The sequence below is a fragment of the Lutjanus erythropterus genome, chromosome 6 (assembly GCF_056507025.1).
Source record: "Lutjanus erythropterus isolate fLutEry1 chromosome 6, fLutEry1.hap2, whole genome shotgun sequence".
Classification (NCBI taxonomy): domain Eukaryota; kingdom Metazoa; phylum Chordata; class Actinopteri; order Lutjaniformes; family Lutjanidae; genus Lutjanus; species Lutjanus erythropterus.
In genome coordinates this window covers 12,867,521-12,883,284 of record NC_139322.1, presented here as the reverse complement: position 1 = coordinate 12,883,284, position 15,764 = coordinate 12,867,521, and the positions used below count along the sequence as shown (strand labels likewise).

The following is a 15,764-nucleotide window of genomic DNA, read 5'->3' as shown; positions in this document are numbered from 1 at the left end:
TCTCGTGTTTTTTAAAAAATCTGTCATTCAGGAAAACAATATAGGACATTTTAGCCTACTTTAAAAATGAGACAAAATAAATAATTGGTATCAAATTATCAGACCCTTGTGTGGTAAAACAATTTACACATTTTAAATGCCTTATTAAAGGTGTACTGCAGATGTAAATCTTAAATTTGTAGAAATTCTTCCATAAATTAAATAAATAAATAAATTCTCTTGTGTCCCACCTGTGGATCGCGACCCAGCCTTTGAGAATGACAGTATTGCACAGACAATGTATTGGACTTACAGGTATGTTTGTTTGTTTGTCTGAATGTGTGTGTGTGTGTGTGTGTGTGTGTGTGTGTTGGGGGTGTTGAGGAGGTGTTGTACAGTTAGACTCCGCCTACCTGCAGAGTCAGCGACGTCACTGGAGTCGATAGTGATGGGAAGTCGAGCGAGCGCTGGTGAGTTTCTCTCAAACCAATAAAAATCGCGCTTTTCGTCTTTGTCACTTGAACAGGGAAGTAGGCAGGACTTGGAAAAAGCTCAACAACAGCAGCAGCAGCAGCAGCAGGAGCCCTGACTCTTACAGTTGTGAGAGAGTATAAAGTGTGTGTCCTGTGGTCGGGTTTGGTCAGGGTTTAACTGCCGGGGCTGGTTATCATCTCGTTAACGGACCTGTGAGTAGCAGCAGTTTACGCTTCACTTCTCTAACTTAGCTAACTGTTTCTCTTTGCATGTTAGCTAGTCGTAAGCTAGGCGTCTGCTACGTTAGCTATAAGCTGCAGTTTGTTTTCCTGTCAAGGCATGTTGTTATAATAACAGCGTGTGAAGCTAAGGGCTGATGACAAGGCGATTTTAGTATTAGCTCAGGGTGCAGTCAGCCAGAGTAAAGCGTTTAATAGCAGCACAATGTGAGCCTCTTCCAGCGTGGATGTTAGCAGCTAACTGTTAATTAAAGACTCACTCATGAGCATCAAATTTGTCACCGTGTTATGTTCATGTTAGCAAAGCTCTGGCGGCGTGCTGCGGTCAGGTTTAGCCCTCTGTATACGGGATTTGGTGGAGGATTTGACTAATATCATTACAGTTTGTTGTGAGTGAGTCCGGCTATTTCTGGGAGCTAGTCAACCATCTGACAGAAACACACGTGTAGCAGTCCCTGTGAGTGTTGTTTTACTGCTTGTCAGGCATGAGATGTAATGCATGTCACTTTACATGACCGCTGATGTTTGACAAAGAGCTTTTCAGAGGTGCAAATATGTCATTTTCAACACAGGCTGCAGGCTTAGTTAAGAGTGAAAATACAGAAGTCAGTGTTGAAATTACTGAAAAAAAGAAGTTCTTCCTGATTTGGTTCATTACCACTTGAAAAGCTTTCCTTGTGAGTCATAAGGAAATCTAAATTTGTTCTCTCTCTCAAACTCCTTATCTTTGATTGTTGGATAATGCAGGAAGTAAAGCACTGACACTGCTGGTATTGCTTGTTATAGCCCCTTCAGTCGTGTCAAGGCAAGTGAGTTTATTTGTATAAAGCCAAATCATAAAAGAGGTTATCTCTCTTTTCATACAGAGCAGATCTAGACCATACTCTTTATAATATTATTTAAGGTGACAGTGGTGACGAAAAAACGTATAAAAAAATGTAATAAACATGTTATTTTCATTGTTGACCATTTTCCAGTCATTATACCATGTTTTAAATATTTAATCTCTTATTTCCTGCTTTTCAGGCATTAATTGGTTTGCTGTCAGGGCTGCAACTACTGGGGGTGCATTGATACATTAGTCTGGATCGATATATCAATTCAGTATTCAACGATCCAGTATTATCGATGCAAAGTAAAAACATAGATCTGTATTGTCATCTTTAAGATAAGCCTTTAATTTGAAATTCCCATTGAACTCGGTGTGTCACAAATGTTTGGAAGAGTTCAATCATAAAATTGTTGAACCATAATTTAGTTGCTTTTCGTGAATTGACATGGCTAAATGTGTGAAAGGGACATAAATTAAACTGATTCAAAGTTGTATTTTGGCAGACTTTATGATACCAGCAAATATTGTGTTGTTGTCAAAAGAATCGGTATAATATTGTATCGTGATGATTCTTGTGATTTACAGCCCTATCAGCTACCAGTGATTTTCCTTGTTGATTAATCTGTCAAATAGAGGGATTAGTTGATTGAATCGCAGTTAAAAAAACATATTTTTCCTCTCGCCTGTAGTGTTATTTATCCATCTAGATTGTTTTGGTGTGAGTGGCAGAGTTTTGGAGATATCGGCTGTAGAGTTTTCTGCCTTCTCTCAGATATAATGGAGGTAGATGTCACTCAGCTTGTGGTGCTCAAAGTGACAAAAAAGTCAAAAAACAAAAAAGCAGTGATATCAAGATATTCCACAGATATTGTTATATAGGAACCTCTTTGTTTCTATGGTGGAAAGAAGGTAGAATATCTAAATATTTCTGATTTCAGCTTCTCAATTGTGAATTTTTTTCTGACTTCTTGGTCCTCTATGACAGTAAACTGAATATCTTTGGGTTGAGACAAACAAGACACTCAAGGACGTCACCTTGAGGTTTGACATTTGATATTTTATAGACCAAACAACTAATTGATTAATCAAGAAAACAATTGACAGATTATCAATAATACTTATTAGTTGTGGCCCTACTGGCAATTATTTTATGGATAGATCAGTTAGGCCTAATCGCTTAAACAGTCGCTGTCAGAAAATGGTGAAAACTGTCCATCACAGGGTTTTAGCTCCCAATATTCCATATTAATTTAATCGATCAGCTAATCAATTACTCAACTGATTGTTACACTTCTAATCAGTCAGTTTTTTTTTTTTATTAATTGAAAAAGTAGTTACCAATCTAAAATTAATCACCCTTAGCAATCATTTCAGCACTAGTCAGATCATGTTATGAAAATTTCATACACCTGAGAGTTGTTTAATCTTACACAGTGGCTAATGTTAGTAAAGACCATTCAAATCATTCTGTACTGCATCATCTAACCCGTGATAATTATACAACCCATGCCAGGTTCAATAGGCTGTTTATGAAAAACAAAGGGAGAACTTGGCTCTGCATGCTGCCTTTATACAGTATTCACTCTCTTTAAAACCCTTTAAGGTCCTGTCTGCCAGGAACAAAAGTCCATTGAATTCACATATCAAGTGAGCTCTCACAAATTTAAAGGTCAGTGGAAGTGCTAAGTTAAATATTGTGTGCTTACATTGTTTTATGTACTAATTATGTTAGAGATGCAGTCTTCGTTTGTCTTTGTGATAGCTGGTTGGTGTAAAGACCCTTGGTAAATATTTTTTTAACTGAATTTTCCTTTTGTCTGTTTTTTTTCCATAGAGAAAATGACCACTATACCGCTCTCTCGCTCGGAGGTGTTTGGGGAGCTGAGGAAGGAGCTGCATGAAGATGTAGAGTTCCATCAGTCCGACGCTCACATCTTCATCATCATGGGAGCATCGGTGAGAGCAGAACAGGGGAGGGGAGTCATTTAAAGGTGTAAAAATGGGAACTGATAATGCTGCGTGTATACATGTGAAATGAGATGGAAAAATAACGATACTCGAAGAACGAAGAAGTCACTGAACCCTGTCTGGTTTTGCTGAAAGCCAAATCACAGGCAGGACAATAAAGACTGAACTGAACTGAGGTCTTGAATGAGCACTTAGATCTTTTTTTTTTTTGTAGCTTCAGTACATTGAATACTATCAAATGTAAAATTAACAGAGATCATATTGTTTTAAGCATGTGGTATTAAGATATCTAAGCATCAATACTTTTGAAAACCTTACTAAAGAAAACATGTAGAAATCTTTAAAACTACTGCAATAATAGCCTGTGTTGTGATTAAGGAAATGTTGAAACTGATTTCACCAGGCTTATGCAAACTCCACTCAATCATCCGACCTTTCAAAAGTCTGAAATTGAGACAGTGAAAACCTCAAGGTTCCTCTTTGCTTATCATTTTAAGGATGTGTGACCTCTGACTGGGTATCAAAAAGGTTCCTTTTAATACCTTACTTTGCTTAGAACAAACATATTTCTTGCATTAATTTAGTGAATACCACACCCATCAAATGCAGTGCTGTTTATAATTGCATCATCACAAACATCTGTATGATAATTTTGGTTAAATTAGATGCAGTAGTAAATTTAACATCATTGTGCAGTTCTGCAAAGAATAAACCACGCCAACAATCTGACTTTTCATACTAAAACAAATAGCATAAGGTGATTTATCTAAATAACTTAAAAAGAAATGTCTCTTTGTCCCTTTTACTATTTCCTCATTCCGTTACGGTGTTGAGTTCAGGAAGTTTCAGGAAGTTTCTGAAACTTTTTAGAGCAGCTTCCTCATTTGTTTGTTACATAGATTTTTTCCTCTCTTTGTCTTCTCCTTCTCTGTAAGGGATTCAGTCTGTCCAAATGTATGTCCTTCCTTTTTATTTGTTTCTGTAATATAAATAATATGTGCCTAACACTATTATAAATGAAACACAATCATACAGTAACATGCTTGTATCTATGAACGTGTAAACTAAAACCCAGACTCACATTCTTGTTGTTAGCAACAGCTTTCACTGCTCAAACCATATTAAAAGGAATAATTTCTTTTATTTCTGTAATCCCTTAGGACACTAAAAAGAAAAAAAATATGTTGCTTTAGTTTCTTGCACATCTGGCTAGAGTAATTCATTGCATGTGTCCTTTCTCTTGCTCTGTTTGCTCTTGGGAGAGGAGAGTGGCGCTGTCGCTTATTTTTGCAGTGTCACTGACTGTCAGCGTTTTTCTTTCAGTGTGATACACAGGCAGGTCAGGGCACAGGTTGGGCTGTGTGTAACCTCACTCTGGCTGTACTTGTTTTACGGATATGTGTGTGGGTTGCTCCAGCTGATTAAATGCGTGCACTACATTTACTTAGTGCTATTAATTCTGTAGTTACTGCAGCTTCATGATGGTATGAAAAGTTTGACTTTGAGTTGTAGGATATTGTGTATACCAGATCAACTCAGATAAATTATCTACTTCTTATTCTCAGTTACACATCTGTTTTTAGCTGTTCTAATCTGCAGTCATTATTTTAAACACACCATCTTAAACAAAGTAGCAGGGTTACAAGTGGAGGAACTCCCATCTGAGGAATAGTGTGTCTGAAAGGGAGCTGTCAGATTGTGATGTAGGCCAACGCTATACTATACTGTTATGGGAATTGTGTTTAATTAAGATGACTTCTAATTAGAGTTCAACAATTAATTTCAATATTATTGAAATATGACCAAGTGCAATATCCAAATCACAAGATAAAGGCAAAGGCAAAATGTGTCACAGCACACCATTATAACTGAAGCACTGTACAGCATAATATTATCCAGACATAAGTAACATGCTTGTTTGGTATAGACCCTGGCAAAAACAAATTCACTTCTTGACAGTTTCTGACATCGGCATACAAGTCTTTTATATCTAGTATACAGTGAAGTCCTTGTCTTGTGAAACTTATAAAATACTATCAAAAGTTGATCATTACATTATATTTGTTACTCTTCTAGTTAAGCCACTAAGCAACAGGTTCTTCAGCATGTTTCCAGTAAGCACCAGGACAGTTTTTTGTCTCTAGACTGTCTGTTAGTGGTTGGCACTTGCTCTCAGTGGATTACCAAGCTTGCGCAATTCTTAATAAGCCAAAGCAGCCTACTTACCTGTTGCCAAAGAGTGTGAGCTGTAGTACTACAGCATCGCGAGACTTATGTGTCATGGAAAATAATTAGTACCCTACCAAAGTGTGCTGGTTAACCAGAACGGTAACTCCAAAGACAGCATCAGCACTAAATAATCATAATTTGTGTAAGTGACCTTTTATTTTTCTGATTGTGTGTTTGCACCTGTAGGGAGATCTAGCCAAGAAGAAAATCTACCCAACTCTCTGGTGAGTGAACTTCTGACCCCTGTGGAAGGGTGTTACATGAGTAGAAAAGCAGAGTCTGAGGAAAGATACTCTCCTAATCTGGACTGGAGCTTCTGAAGTTAATGTAATGAACCATATGTTCCTCTGTTCTTTCCCAGGTGGTTATTCAGAGACGGCCTCCTCCCTGAGCAGACATACTTTGTGGGCTTTGCTCGCTCTGACTTGACGGTTGATGCCATTCGGACTGCTTGCATGCCATACCTGAAGGTAAAACTGGACCTTAGGACCTTTTTTTTTTTTACAGCAGGATATAGCAAACTAATATACAGACACTATGTGCATAAAAAACCTTTCAAAGCAAGAAAATGAATATGAAAGTAAATGAAACAAAACAAAAAGAAAAAACAAGTGAGCTCAATCTCAAGGTGAGCATTATTAAATGAATAAGTACTATATAAATGCATAACATTAAAAAAAATCCAATTCTATTTGCCCATGTGTGCCATCTCTGTTGCATATTAAAACTAATGACCAAGTTGTCTTCCTCCCATTAATTCTAAATATGTTTTAGCACTTATTTTATCAATTTACTGTTGGACGAGTGGATCTGCAGTGTCAGTTATTGATGATGTCATTTGACGTTTTGATCTCCTCACCCCCTCACACACCTTTTCCCCTCTCTGACCTGTTTTCATTCCTCTCCTTGTTCTCTGTCATGTGTGCAGCTGCTCCACCCTCTTTTATTCCCTCCTATTTCCTTCACTCCTCTTCCTCTTTCCACTGGCTTAATCCTTAAAGCAATGATGAGAATTATCACCTGAATCTGCAGCTCCCCTCAGCTTTACACAACTTTATAGCAAGTTTCAGCTCATTGTTCAGCTATCTGGCCGCAATTTGACTGTTTTGGTTCCCTCTTGTTGCTCTTTTGTGGCCACAGCAGGCAGCTGTACAATATCAGCTCACCACCAAATGGCAGATAGACACAGTTAGTGACAATCTGGTGAACATAATGGAACATTTAGCAGCTAAAGAGCTAGATATTTCCCTTTGGAGAGCTAAAAGAAGAGTGAATGTTGGATTTTCAATTACCAGATGGCCAGAGACACGACTCCAATTGAATGATAATGTTGCTCTGTAATTGCTAAATATCTCAATAAGCAACTTTTTGCCAGCAAGCTTGCAATATAAACTTAAAAGATCATGATATGTCAGTTTTGTGTTTACAGCTTGTTTCAGTTAATACCAAGTGGTTAAAAAAATTAGACCACAAGTCTTTTTAGAAAATTTTTCCATCACATGTATTTTATGTATCGTCCAGTTCCCAGTTCATGGTACTTCCAGATGAAACCACTTTTTCACAAATGCACTGTATTTTTAAAAATCCTTATTAAATCCATGTAAATCCATGCATAAATGTTCCCGCCCTCTGACCCAGGTGGCGGACACAGAAACAGAGCGGTTGTCGGCCTTCTTCAGCAGGAACACGTACATCAGTGGGAAATATGCAGATGAGGATTCCTTCAACAAACTCAACACACACATCCTGTCCCTGCCCGGAGGACCCGAGGCCAACCGTCTCTTCTACCTGGCACTGCCACCCACCGTTTACCATGATGTCACCAAGAACATCAAGCACTGCTGCATGAGCACAAAGTCAGTAGACACATTGCTCTGACTAACTGTTCCTGTTTCACAATGTGTAATTGCTGTTTGCCTGTTGTCCAGCAATGTTGGAATGTCTGTAAACACACAGAACAGAATCTTGGCAGGCAGTGTCTTAAAGCATGTGTTAAAGCTGCAGTGATATACCTTGACATATTGTGCAGCTTTTTTTTTGGATGTACAGTGAGCCAAAAGCCCACACTTTTTATATTGTTAAAGTGTTACTTTTTACATTTTAGGACTTTGGAATTTTTTTTAGCATTTTGCATTTTAGGACATGCAAACAAATCACTTCAGTAAGATGTCATCATAGATTCTGTATTGTGTAAGATAGGGCTATCAGCAGCAGCATGGTTCAGAGGTGTGCATTTGGGTGTCTGTTTGCAAGGCTATTGGCATTATTTGAAGGTCTGGGTGCTTGCATAACTGCAGTGTACTTTCCAACCTTGAGACCTCAAAAATAGGGTGGAGTTTGAATCCAGAGTGTGAGGTCTTGGTAGTGTCATATACTTTGTTTCCTGCATTCCAGTTACTTTTAAAATAATAATGATGCTGCAACTGCATTTTTATGGTCAATAGTATTAATTTTACTTTCAGTTCTCAGGAAAAAATACAGAATATTTTGCCTCACTGGCCTGAACTTGCATGAATCTCTTGCATAAACTAATATTCATCAGTTTTGTGCCCGTTTCCTTTAAAATTTTCCTTAAGAAAGGAATTCGTCTTTGTCAGATGTCTGAAATTTGCTTGAGTATTCCTTTGTCTTAGTCACACTATGCCTCTCTCCCCATCTGTCACTCAGCAACAGCTCTCTTCCATGTCACATGCATGCCAGAACATGTCATTTGGTGCTGTTTTATTGTTGTGCTGGTGAAAATGTTAGACTTTTAGAGTTGTGGACTTATAGATGTTGTACAGCGTTAGTAAGAAACAGGTTGTGATAACGAAAAGGGGAAAAGGTGGAAAATTTTGTCATAAATCAAGAGAAACACAGGATAATTGTGACCCTGGCAGGAAACCAGGAGTGGGAAATGAAAAGGAAAATTGAGAGGGTTGGCAAGTCGTATGTTGGGGTGTTTCTATTATTTTGCTCATCCCGTTTTTATGTCAAAACTCTTAATGTCAATGTCAATGAGTGGAAACCCAGATTAAACCCAGTTGTGTCCCACTTAGAACTTAATTTGCTCATTTTCTCCTGTGTGTGCATGTAGAGGCTGGAACAGGGTGATCGTAGAGAAGCCATTTGGACATGACCTTCAGAGCTCTGAAGAGCTGTCCACTCACCTCTCCTCCCTCTTCACTGAGGAACAGATCTACCGTATCGATCACTACCTGGGCAAGGAGATGGTGCAGAACCTCATGGTGCTTAGGTGAGAGAACCACCTTCAGATAGGGTTGCTATTAAAATTGCATTTATTTATTATACAATGCCTTGTAAAGACCATAATTGTCAATTATTAAATGCTGAAAACTGGGATAAAGGTTTCTGGTGAGCATGAGCAGAGGAACAACGTCTCAGCCGACCTGCAAACAGTAAAGGAAGCCCACTCACTAATATCTTCTATAATAAGAACGTCCAAAGAGTGATTACAAAAATATACTTGGTCAGATTGGAAAGGGACTCAAGGAGTCAGGCAGTCAAAAATTACCAGTTGGGAGGAGGAGCTAAATTTAATTCCCAAAAATATGGAAGAATATAAATGTCACATCTCAAATGTTAAGATGTGGAGAAAGTGCTGCCTATCAGTCTTTTCTTTTCCTGACCAGTTTTGCTGTAGTATTGGACCATATAAGAAAAATCCAGGATATCATAAATTCTGCAAACACTCTTTTTAGGGCCAAAGCAATTGCTGCTGGGTGTATTCCAGCAACACACAGACATCCATAAAATGAGTGCAACCAGAGTGAGATTACAGCCAGCCCAGCCCTTCCCTGGACCTGCCGGTGTGTCACAGTGGGGGAAAAAAAATGCTGACAGCCGGTGACACTGCAGAAATCAGCAACAGCACTCCTCTCCTAAAAGTAGCAGCACTTAAGTAGACCACAAAAAAAGTGGTTGAATCTAGCTTGTAGGCGATAGAAAAATGAAAGGACACAGTCATGAAATCTACAGATTGGAGATGTTAAATTATAAGATTAGGAATTTAGTTAACTTCTTTAAAATAAGATGGAAGGAGATAAGAAAGACAATTATATAACAAAAATTATACAGTACACATGTATGATATATATGAGATATTGTGGATACTCTGATGATAAATCCTCTTTTTATTATATTTTATTTATTTTATTTTTTTCTAAGGGTGTAGGGGTGGGGGCAGATATAGTCATTGTGATTTTTTTTTTGGGAAGTAGTCATTGTCATATTTTAGTGATTTATTTATTTATACTAGTCATATTGATACTGGCGTTTATTGTCCCAAAATTCAGCACTTTATCCTTGTATTAATTTAATGATTTTAAGGTCAAACTGGCTCCTGGGGGCCCACAACATTCAGGGCCTACCACCCCCCTTGATCAATTCTGTGTAGACTTCATGCATTACTATGTAGGCTTTTTGTATTTTTTATGGTCTTTATCTGTCTTGCTCTGAAAACCAGGTGCCCTTGTGGGACAAATGAAGGTGAAAGTTAACTACAAAATAAAACTGAATAATACTCAAGACAAACACTATTAACTGCATGCTTCTTCTTAAAATTGTTGGTGTGTCTGCCTGTGCATTGTAGTTCTTTTTGTGGACAAATTCTTTTTCTAATTTTACCCGAAAACAAAGCAAGTTATTTAAGGTTATTTGGATTATGTAACACTTCAGTTTCAGCTGCTTTGTGGTTTGGAAAAGCCTCTGTGAAAATCATACAAAGAAAACACAAATTGGCCTCTAACCAAGAACGAAACAGGAGAGCGTGATTATACATGTTGTCATGAACAGCTGTGTGTTTCAGGTGTGCCGCTGAACACAGAACAGTTACTGTACGTGATGTTTATTGCAGGTTTGGGAACCGCATCTTCGGGCCGATCTGGAACAGAGACAGTGTGGCCTGTGTTGTTCTCACCTTTAAAGAACCGTTTGGCACTCAGGGACGAGGAGGCTACTTTGATGATTTTGGCATCATCCGGTGAGGGGGGAAAAATAAATCCCTAAAGTTTCTCTTTTCACTGTTTTAATGCATTAGTACCCATGTTTAAAGTGAAGTTATGTAACAGTAAAAGGAGCTTCAGTACTTAAACACTGCATTTTTAGTTGCTGTATATTGTAATCTGTATTTTTAATCTTTAAAACTTTACTTGAACCCTTCCTATTTAGCATTCATAAGCAGTGCATATACATTTAATTGATGGCTTGTGTTTATTAGGAGATTTATGTATAAACCGATAATGACTGATAATATATAAAACAGTTGCAATAATATAAAACACATTTTCATAGGAGAAAATATGTTATAAAGCAGTTATTGTTTATATACTGATTATAAATACTAACTTAGGGGGATTAAAGTAAAGTGTTAGGCTACCTTTTCAGACTGTAAATAATTATCAGCAGTTCACTGCAAGTTATTCTTCTATAGATGAAAGTAGGTCTGCACAGTTAATGCAATATTAATATTGATCATGATTTTGACACCTCAGTTACGTGAACATGATTGACAACGATATTGACATTTAAAATGCATGCTGCTCTGCTCATAGAAGACTGCTGCATATCAAATCAAGTGCTTCCTAAATGAACAGCCAGCCACCCTGCAGTGGCAGCTTGTGCAGAATTTCAGAGAGCAAACGGGCAAACAAAAATCAAATATCTGGAGCAGAAGGAGACGAGCTAATCCCCTGAAACTGATCATTGTCCATTGTTTGAAAGGATTTTTGCATTTAGAGCAAGTGATATAAAGCAAAAAAAAGAAAAGAAAGGCAAAGAGTGCACACAACTAATGGACACAACTGATTTGTTCAACCACCTGAAAAAACACAATAACCTGCAGTATGATAAATACATGATGGCCAAGAAGGATAACGTTGCTGTTCTTACTTCACTGACTCCCCGTCCTTATCCAGCGTCAACTCCGACATCCACAATAATGATGCTGCACAGGCCATCATCTTATGAAATGTAGCACAACTTGAAAGTGAAAGCAGTGTTCTGTGTGTTTGATTTTGGGTAAAACATCTTGGCACATTTTTATTTAGAATTTATCAATTTACTTGGATTGTCTTATTTTAATGCACACATTTGTACATTAGCAGGCACAAAATGGAAATGAATGCAGTGGTCTGTTTATTTAAACATGAAAGTTCAATAAATAAATGTTTTTTCTTTAAACTCGATGGATAATCAGAATAAAAATTGTGATGTATGGATTGATTTGACCAGTTTGTACAGTAGCTCAGTATCAACATGTGATCAGTTATAATTATAATGATTATGTTCACAGCCATTGCATTCTCCTCTCTGTCTTTTGTGTGACCACCTGCTTCCTTTGTCTTGATCAGTGATGTCATGCAGAACCACTTGCTCCAGATGCTCTCTCTGGTTGCCATGGAGAAACCAGCATCCACCAGCTCTGATGATGTCAGGGATGAAAAGGTAAGAAAATCATCTCCCAGTGACCCAACACTCTCAACACCTCCTCCAGTGCTACAACATATGGGGAGATATGTTATGGTCTACGTTTCGAAGTGTGAAAATGGATGTTACCTCTTGTAGGTGAAGGTGCTGAAGTGCATCGCTCCCGTGTCCATGTCAGATGTGGTGCTGGGTCAGTATGTGGGGGATCCAGAGGGCGAAGGAGACGCCAAACTGGGTTATCTCGATGATCCCACAGTTCCTAAAGGATCAACTCAGGCCACCTTCACCACTGCTGTTCTCTATGTGCACAACGAACGCTGGGATGGTAAACACACCGTGCCCTTCACAAAACTAATCTTCCTCATCTCACATTTTCTCGTGCTCTTTCATGATGCATTGACATTATAATTATTGCTCATCAGGTGTGCCTTTCATCCTTCGCTGTGGAAAAGCTCTGAATGAGAGGAAAGCCGAGGTGAGGCTGCAGTTCACAGATGTCCCGGGGGACATTTTTGGAAATCAGTGTCGCAGGAATGAGCTGGTGGTGCGTGTGCAGCCCAATGAGGCCGTCTACGCCAAGATGATGAGCAAGAAACCTGGCGTGTACTTTAGCCCTGAGGAAACTGAGCTGGACCTTACCTACAAGAGCAGATACAAGGTACAAGCTGATTTATGTTTGCATAATATAATTTTATCACGCCAGAAACTACTTATTTAAAGGGATAGTTTGGATTATTTAATTGTATGAAGTAACTTCTCAATATTCAGTGTATTACTTATAGTAGGTGGAGTTTGGGACAGCCCCAGTTTGAAGAAACACAGAGGAGTATTTTAGCCACTTAAAAACATCAATATCAAAACTGCCCTTTTAAAACACCAAAGTCACACAATGACACAAACAAACTAACCAATTGCACCTGTGTTCTGTGAGGAAAAATGACTGATTCTGCCCATGGAGTTTGTTTGTTGTTTGTTGCAATATTCAACTTACATAATGGCGGTTTCCCATCAGAAAAGGCTGTATGACAGCAATGAAAAATGGAAAAAAATAATCTAAATATAGCATACACTTAAAATTGATATTCATTTATTTAGGTGGACTTTTTTTTTTAAATGGGTAAAATATATTTTGCTGCGATTCCTGTCCACTTCGGTGGTTTTGGAGACAGCGATATTTGGCTTATGTAACAGCACAGCAGCACATTGCTCAGTGTCCTACAACAGTGTTCCTCTCTGCTCCTCCAAACTGTGGGTGTGCTGACCTCCATCTGCTGTCCAACTTAAAATAATCCAATCCTTTTAAACAACAGGACAAAGAAATACAACAAACCTATATATATATATATATATATATATATATATATATATATATATATATATACATCTTAACTCTCTTAAGTGTGTTTCTCTACTTTATAAAGTAATGATGTGAAATTTGTGTCATGTTTGTAGGATGTGAAGCTTCCAGACGCTTATGAACGTCTCATCCTGGATGTCTTCTGTGGGAGTCAGATGCACTTTGTACGCAGGTCTGTTTGTTTTCCACTACTGTTGTCTCATGTTTCTAGTTGTAAATGAAACCTGTCTGTTGAAATAGTGTGCTTCATGTGAGCTACCAGCTTTCCACACTAGATGGCGACACAGTGCATCTTTTCTCTCCCTTTGCATGAAGGATACATGACTTGTGAAAACATGACACGTCTTCTGTATTCTGTGTTGTTATGTCCTCCATCACGTTTGTCTCTGCAGTGATGAACTAAGGGAAGCATGGAGGATCTTCACGCCTCTTCTTCACCAGATAGACAAAGAGAAGCCCAAGCCTATTCCTTACAAATATGGAAGGTAGGAAACGTTGATCACTATGCCCTTAGTATGAAGAGGAATTTAAGACTGACCGTGTGTTGATTGTGATTGTTTGTCTTTTCTTCACAGCCGTGGCCCAACGGAAGCAGATGATCTTGCGAAGAGAGTCGGATTTCGCTACGAAGGCACTTACAAATGGGTCAACCCTCACAGACTGTGAACTGTGATGATGAGATGAGGGAGGAGTAGCGGTAGGATAGTAGGAGGGGTGCAGCAGGGTAAGTGAGCCGTGTCATGTTGCAACACTGGAGTGTCTTTGAGGAATGAGGTGTTTCCACAATGTGGATCCACGGCAGTAGCAGCTAAGAAGTATTTCTCAGGTATAGCAATTATTCCTTGGAGCTAGTTCATCAGACATTCAAAAGAGAATCCTGAATTCCTGCTGCCATCATGAGCTTAGACCAGTTCTGTTGGTAGGTTTTATTTTTTATTCATACATTCACAGCAACTTTCTACCTTTTATTTTGAGAGGTGGGACCAAGTCAGTTGGAGAGGGAACAAAAAATCCTAATCGGGATATTTTTGTGAACAAAATAACTGTCTGATGAACTAGCTTTATGTCCCTGTCTCTATTAAAGGGATAGTTTGGATTTTTTGAAGTGGGGTTGTATGAGATACTGATCAGTATATTACCTACAGTAGATGGCAGTTGATACACCCCCAGTTTGCAAGCAACAGGAGTACCAGTGTAGGAAGTTATACAACGCACTGCTGTGGACAGGGTCAGCATTAAAATGTATTTTAGCAACCAAAAAATAAATAAATGAATATCAGTTTAGGCGTACACCATATTTAGAATATTTTCACTGCTTTACCTTCCTATCAGCCTTTTCTGATATGAAACCGCTGTTATATCAACCAAATATCATTTGCTCCAAATCACCCAGACTCCACTGGTGAAATCAGTAATTTTATGTCACAGAACACAATAGTTGCTTGTCTACTGCTGCCTCAGTTTGTTAGTTTGTTTGTTATTGTGTGACCTTGGTGTTTTAAAATGTTAGTTCAGATTCATTGAAGTCACACAATAACACAAACAAACAGCAATTGCTGTGTTCTGTGAGAAAAATATACTATTTTTGCAACAGAACTCTGGTTGAACAAGACTGATACTCATAATGGCATGTTTCCTGATTTATTTATTTTTTATTGGATTTTTTAGGTGCCTAAAAGACAGTTTGCTTCTGACCCTGTCCACAGCAGTACATTGCTCAGCGTCAGTCTGGTACTCTTCTCTGCTTCTCCAAACTGGGTCGTCATCTGGCATTTACTGCAAGTAGCACACTAACTATAGATAACCAGCTCATACAACCATACTTCAGATAATACAAACTATGTCTTTAATTTGGTCTTAATGGTCAGGATGGTAAATGGAATAAGTGAGTTACAAGAACAGAGCAATAACAAAATACTGAGCTGAGTCACCCAGTGTAAGCACTGTACCAAAGATGGTAACCGAACACAGCAGTGACGAGGCACAACAGGAATGATTGTTGAACAGCTGTTACTCTTATAACCATTGTGATTGTAATATCATTATGCTTTGACTGCGTTTATTAATCACACATTTAGTGGAATTCATTTTTACTACATGCATACTCTATTTTTGCCTCCTCTGCCTGGGACCAAGGATGTTTAAGATAAATAGAGTCTGGTGTACAAAGAGCGGTGCAGGCAGTTTCTCTTCAAAGCATTCATACTGGAATAGTCTTAAGTGTCCTTACGGACAAGCAAAACGAGCCCTCTGTCTTGTT

General features: G+C 38.4%; 1 protein-coding gene across 3 annotated transcripts; it reads left to right on the top strand.

Annotated features, from left to right (window-relative positions):
- Positions 1 to 423: 423 nt before the first annotated feature.
- g6pd (glucose-6-phosphate dehydrogenase) lies at positions 424 to 14,345 on the top strand. 3 transcript variants are annotated; one of them, XM_084720651.1, is made up of 14 exons: positions 492 to 665; positions 3,128 to 3,193; positions 3,359 to 3,480; positions 5,908 to 5,945; positions 6,083 to 6,191; positions 7,360 to 7,577; positions 8,798 to 8,956; positions 10,577 to 10,702; positions 12,072 to 12,165; positions 12,286 to 12,472; positions 12,570 to 12,805; positions 13,600 to 13,676; positions 13,897 to 13,989; positions 14,080 to 14,345. In XM_084720651.1, the coding sequence occupies exons 3-14, from the start codon at positions 3,364 to 3,366 to the stop codon at positions 14,168 to 14,170; spliced, it is 1,545 nt and encodes a 514-aa protein (XP_084576777.1). In that variant the 5' UTR covers positions 492 to 665; positions 3,128 to 3,193; positions 3,359 to 3,363; the 3' UTR covers positions 14,171 to 14,345. The 3 variants fall into 3 exon arrangements, with proteins under 3 accessions (XP_084576776.1, XP_084576777.1, XP_084576778.1); XM_084720650.1 differs by lacking the exons at positions 492 to 665; positions 3,128 to 3,193 and adding an exon at positions 424 to 449; XM_084720652.1 differs by lacking the exon at positions 3,128 to 3,193.
- Positions 14,346 to 15,764: the final 1,419 nt, after the last annotated feature.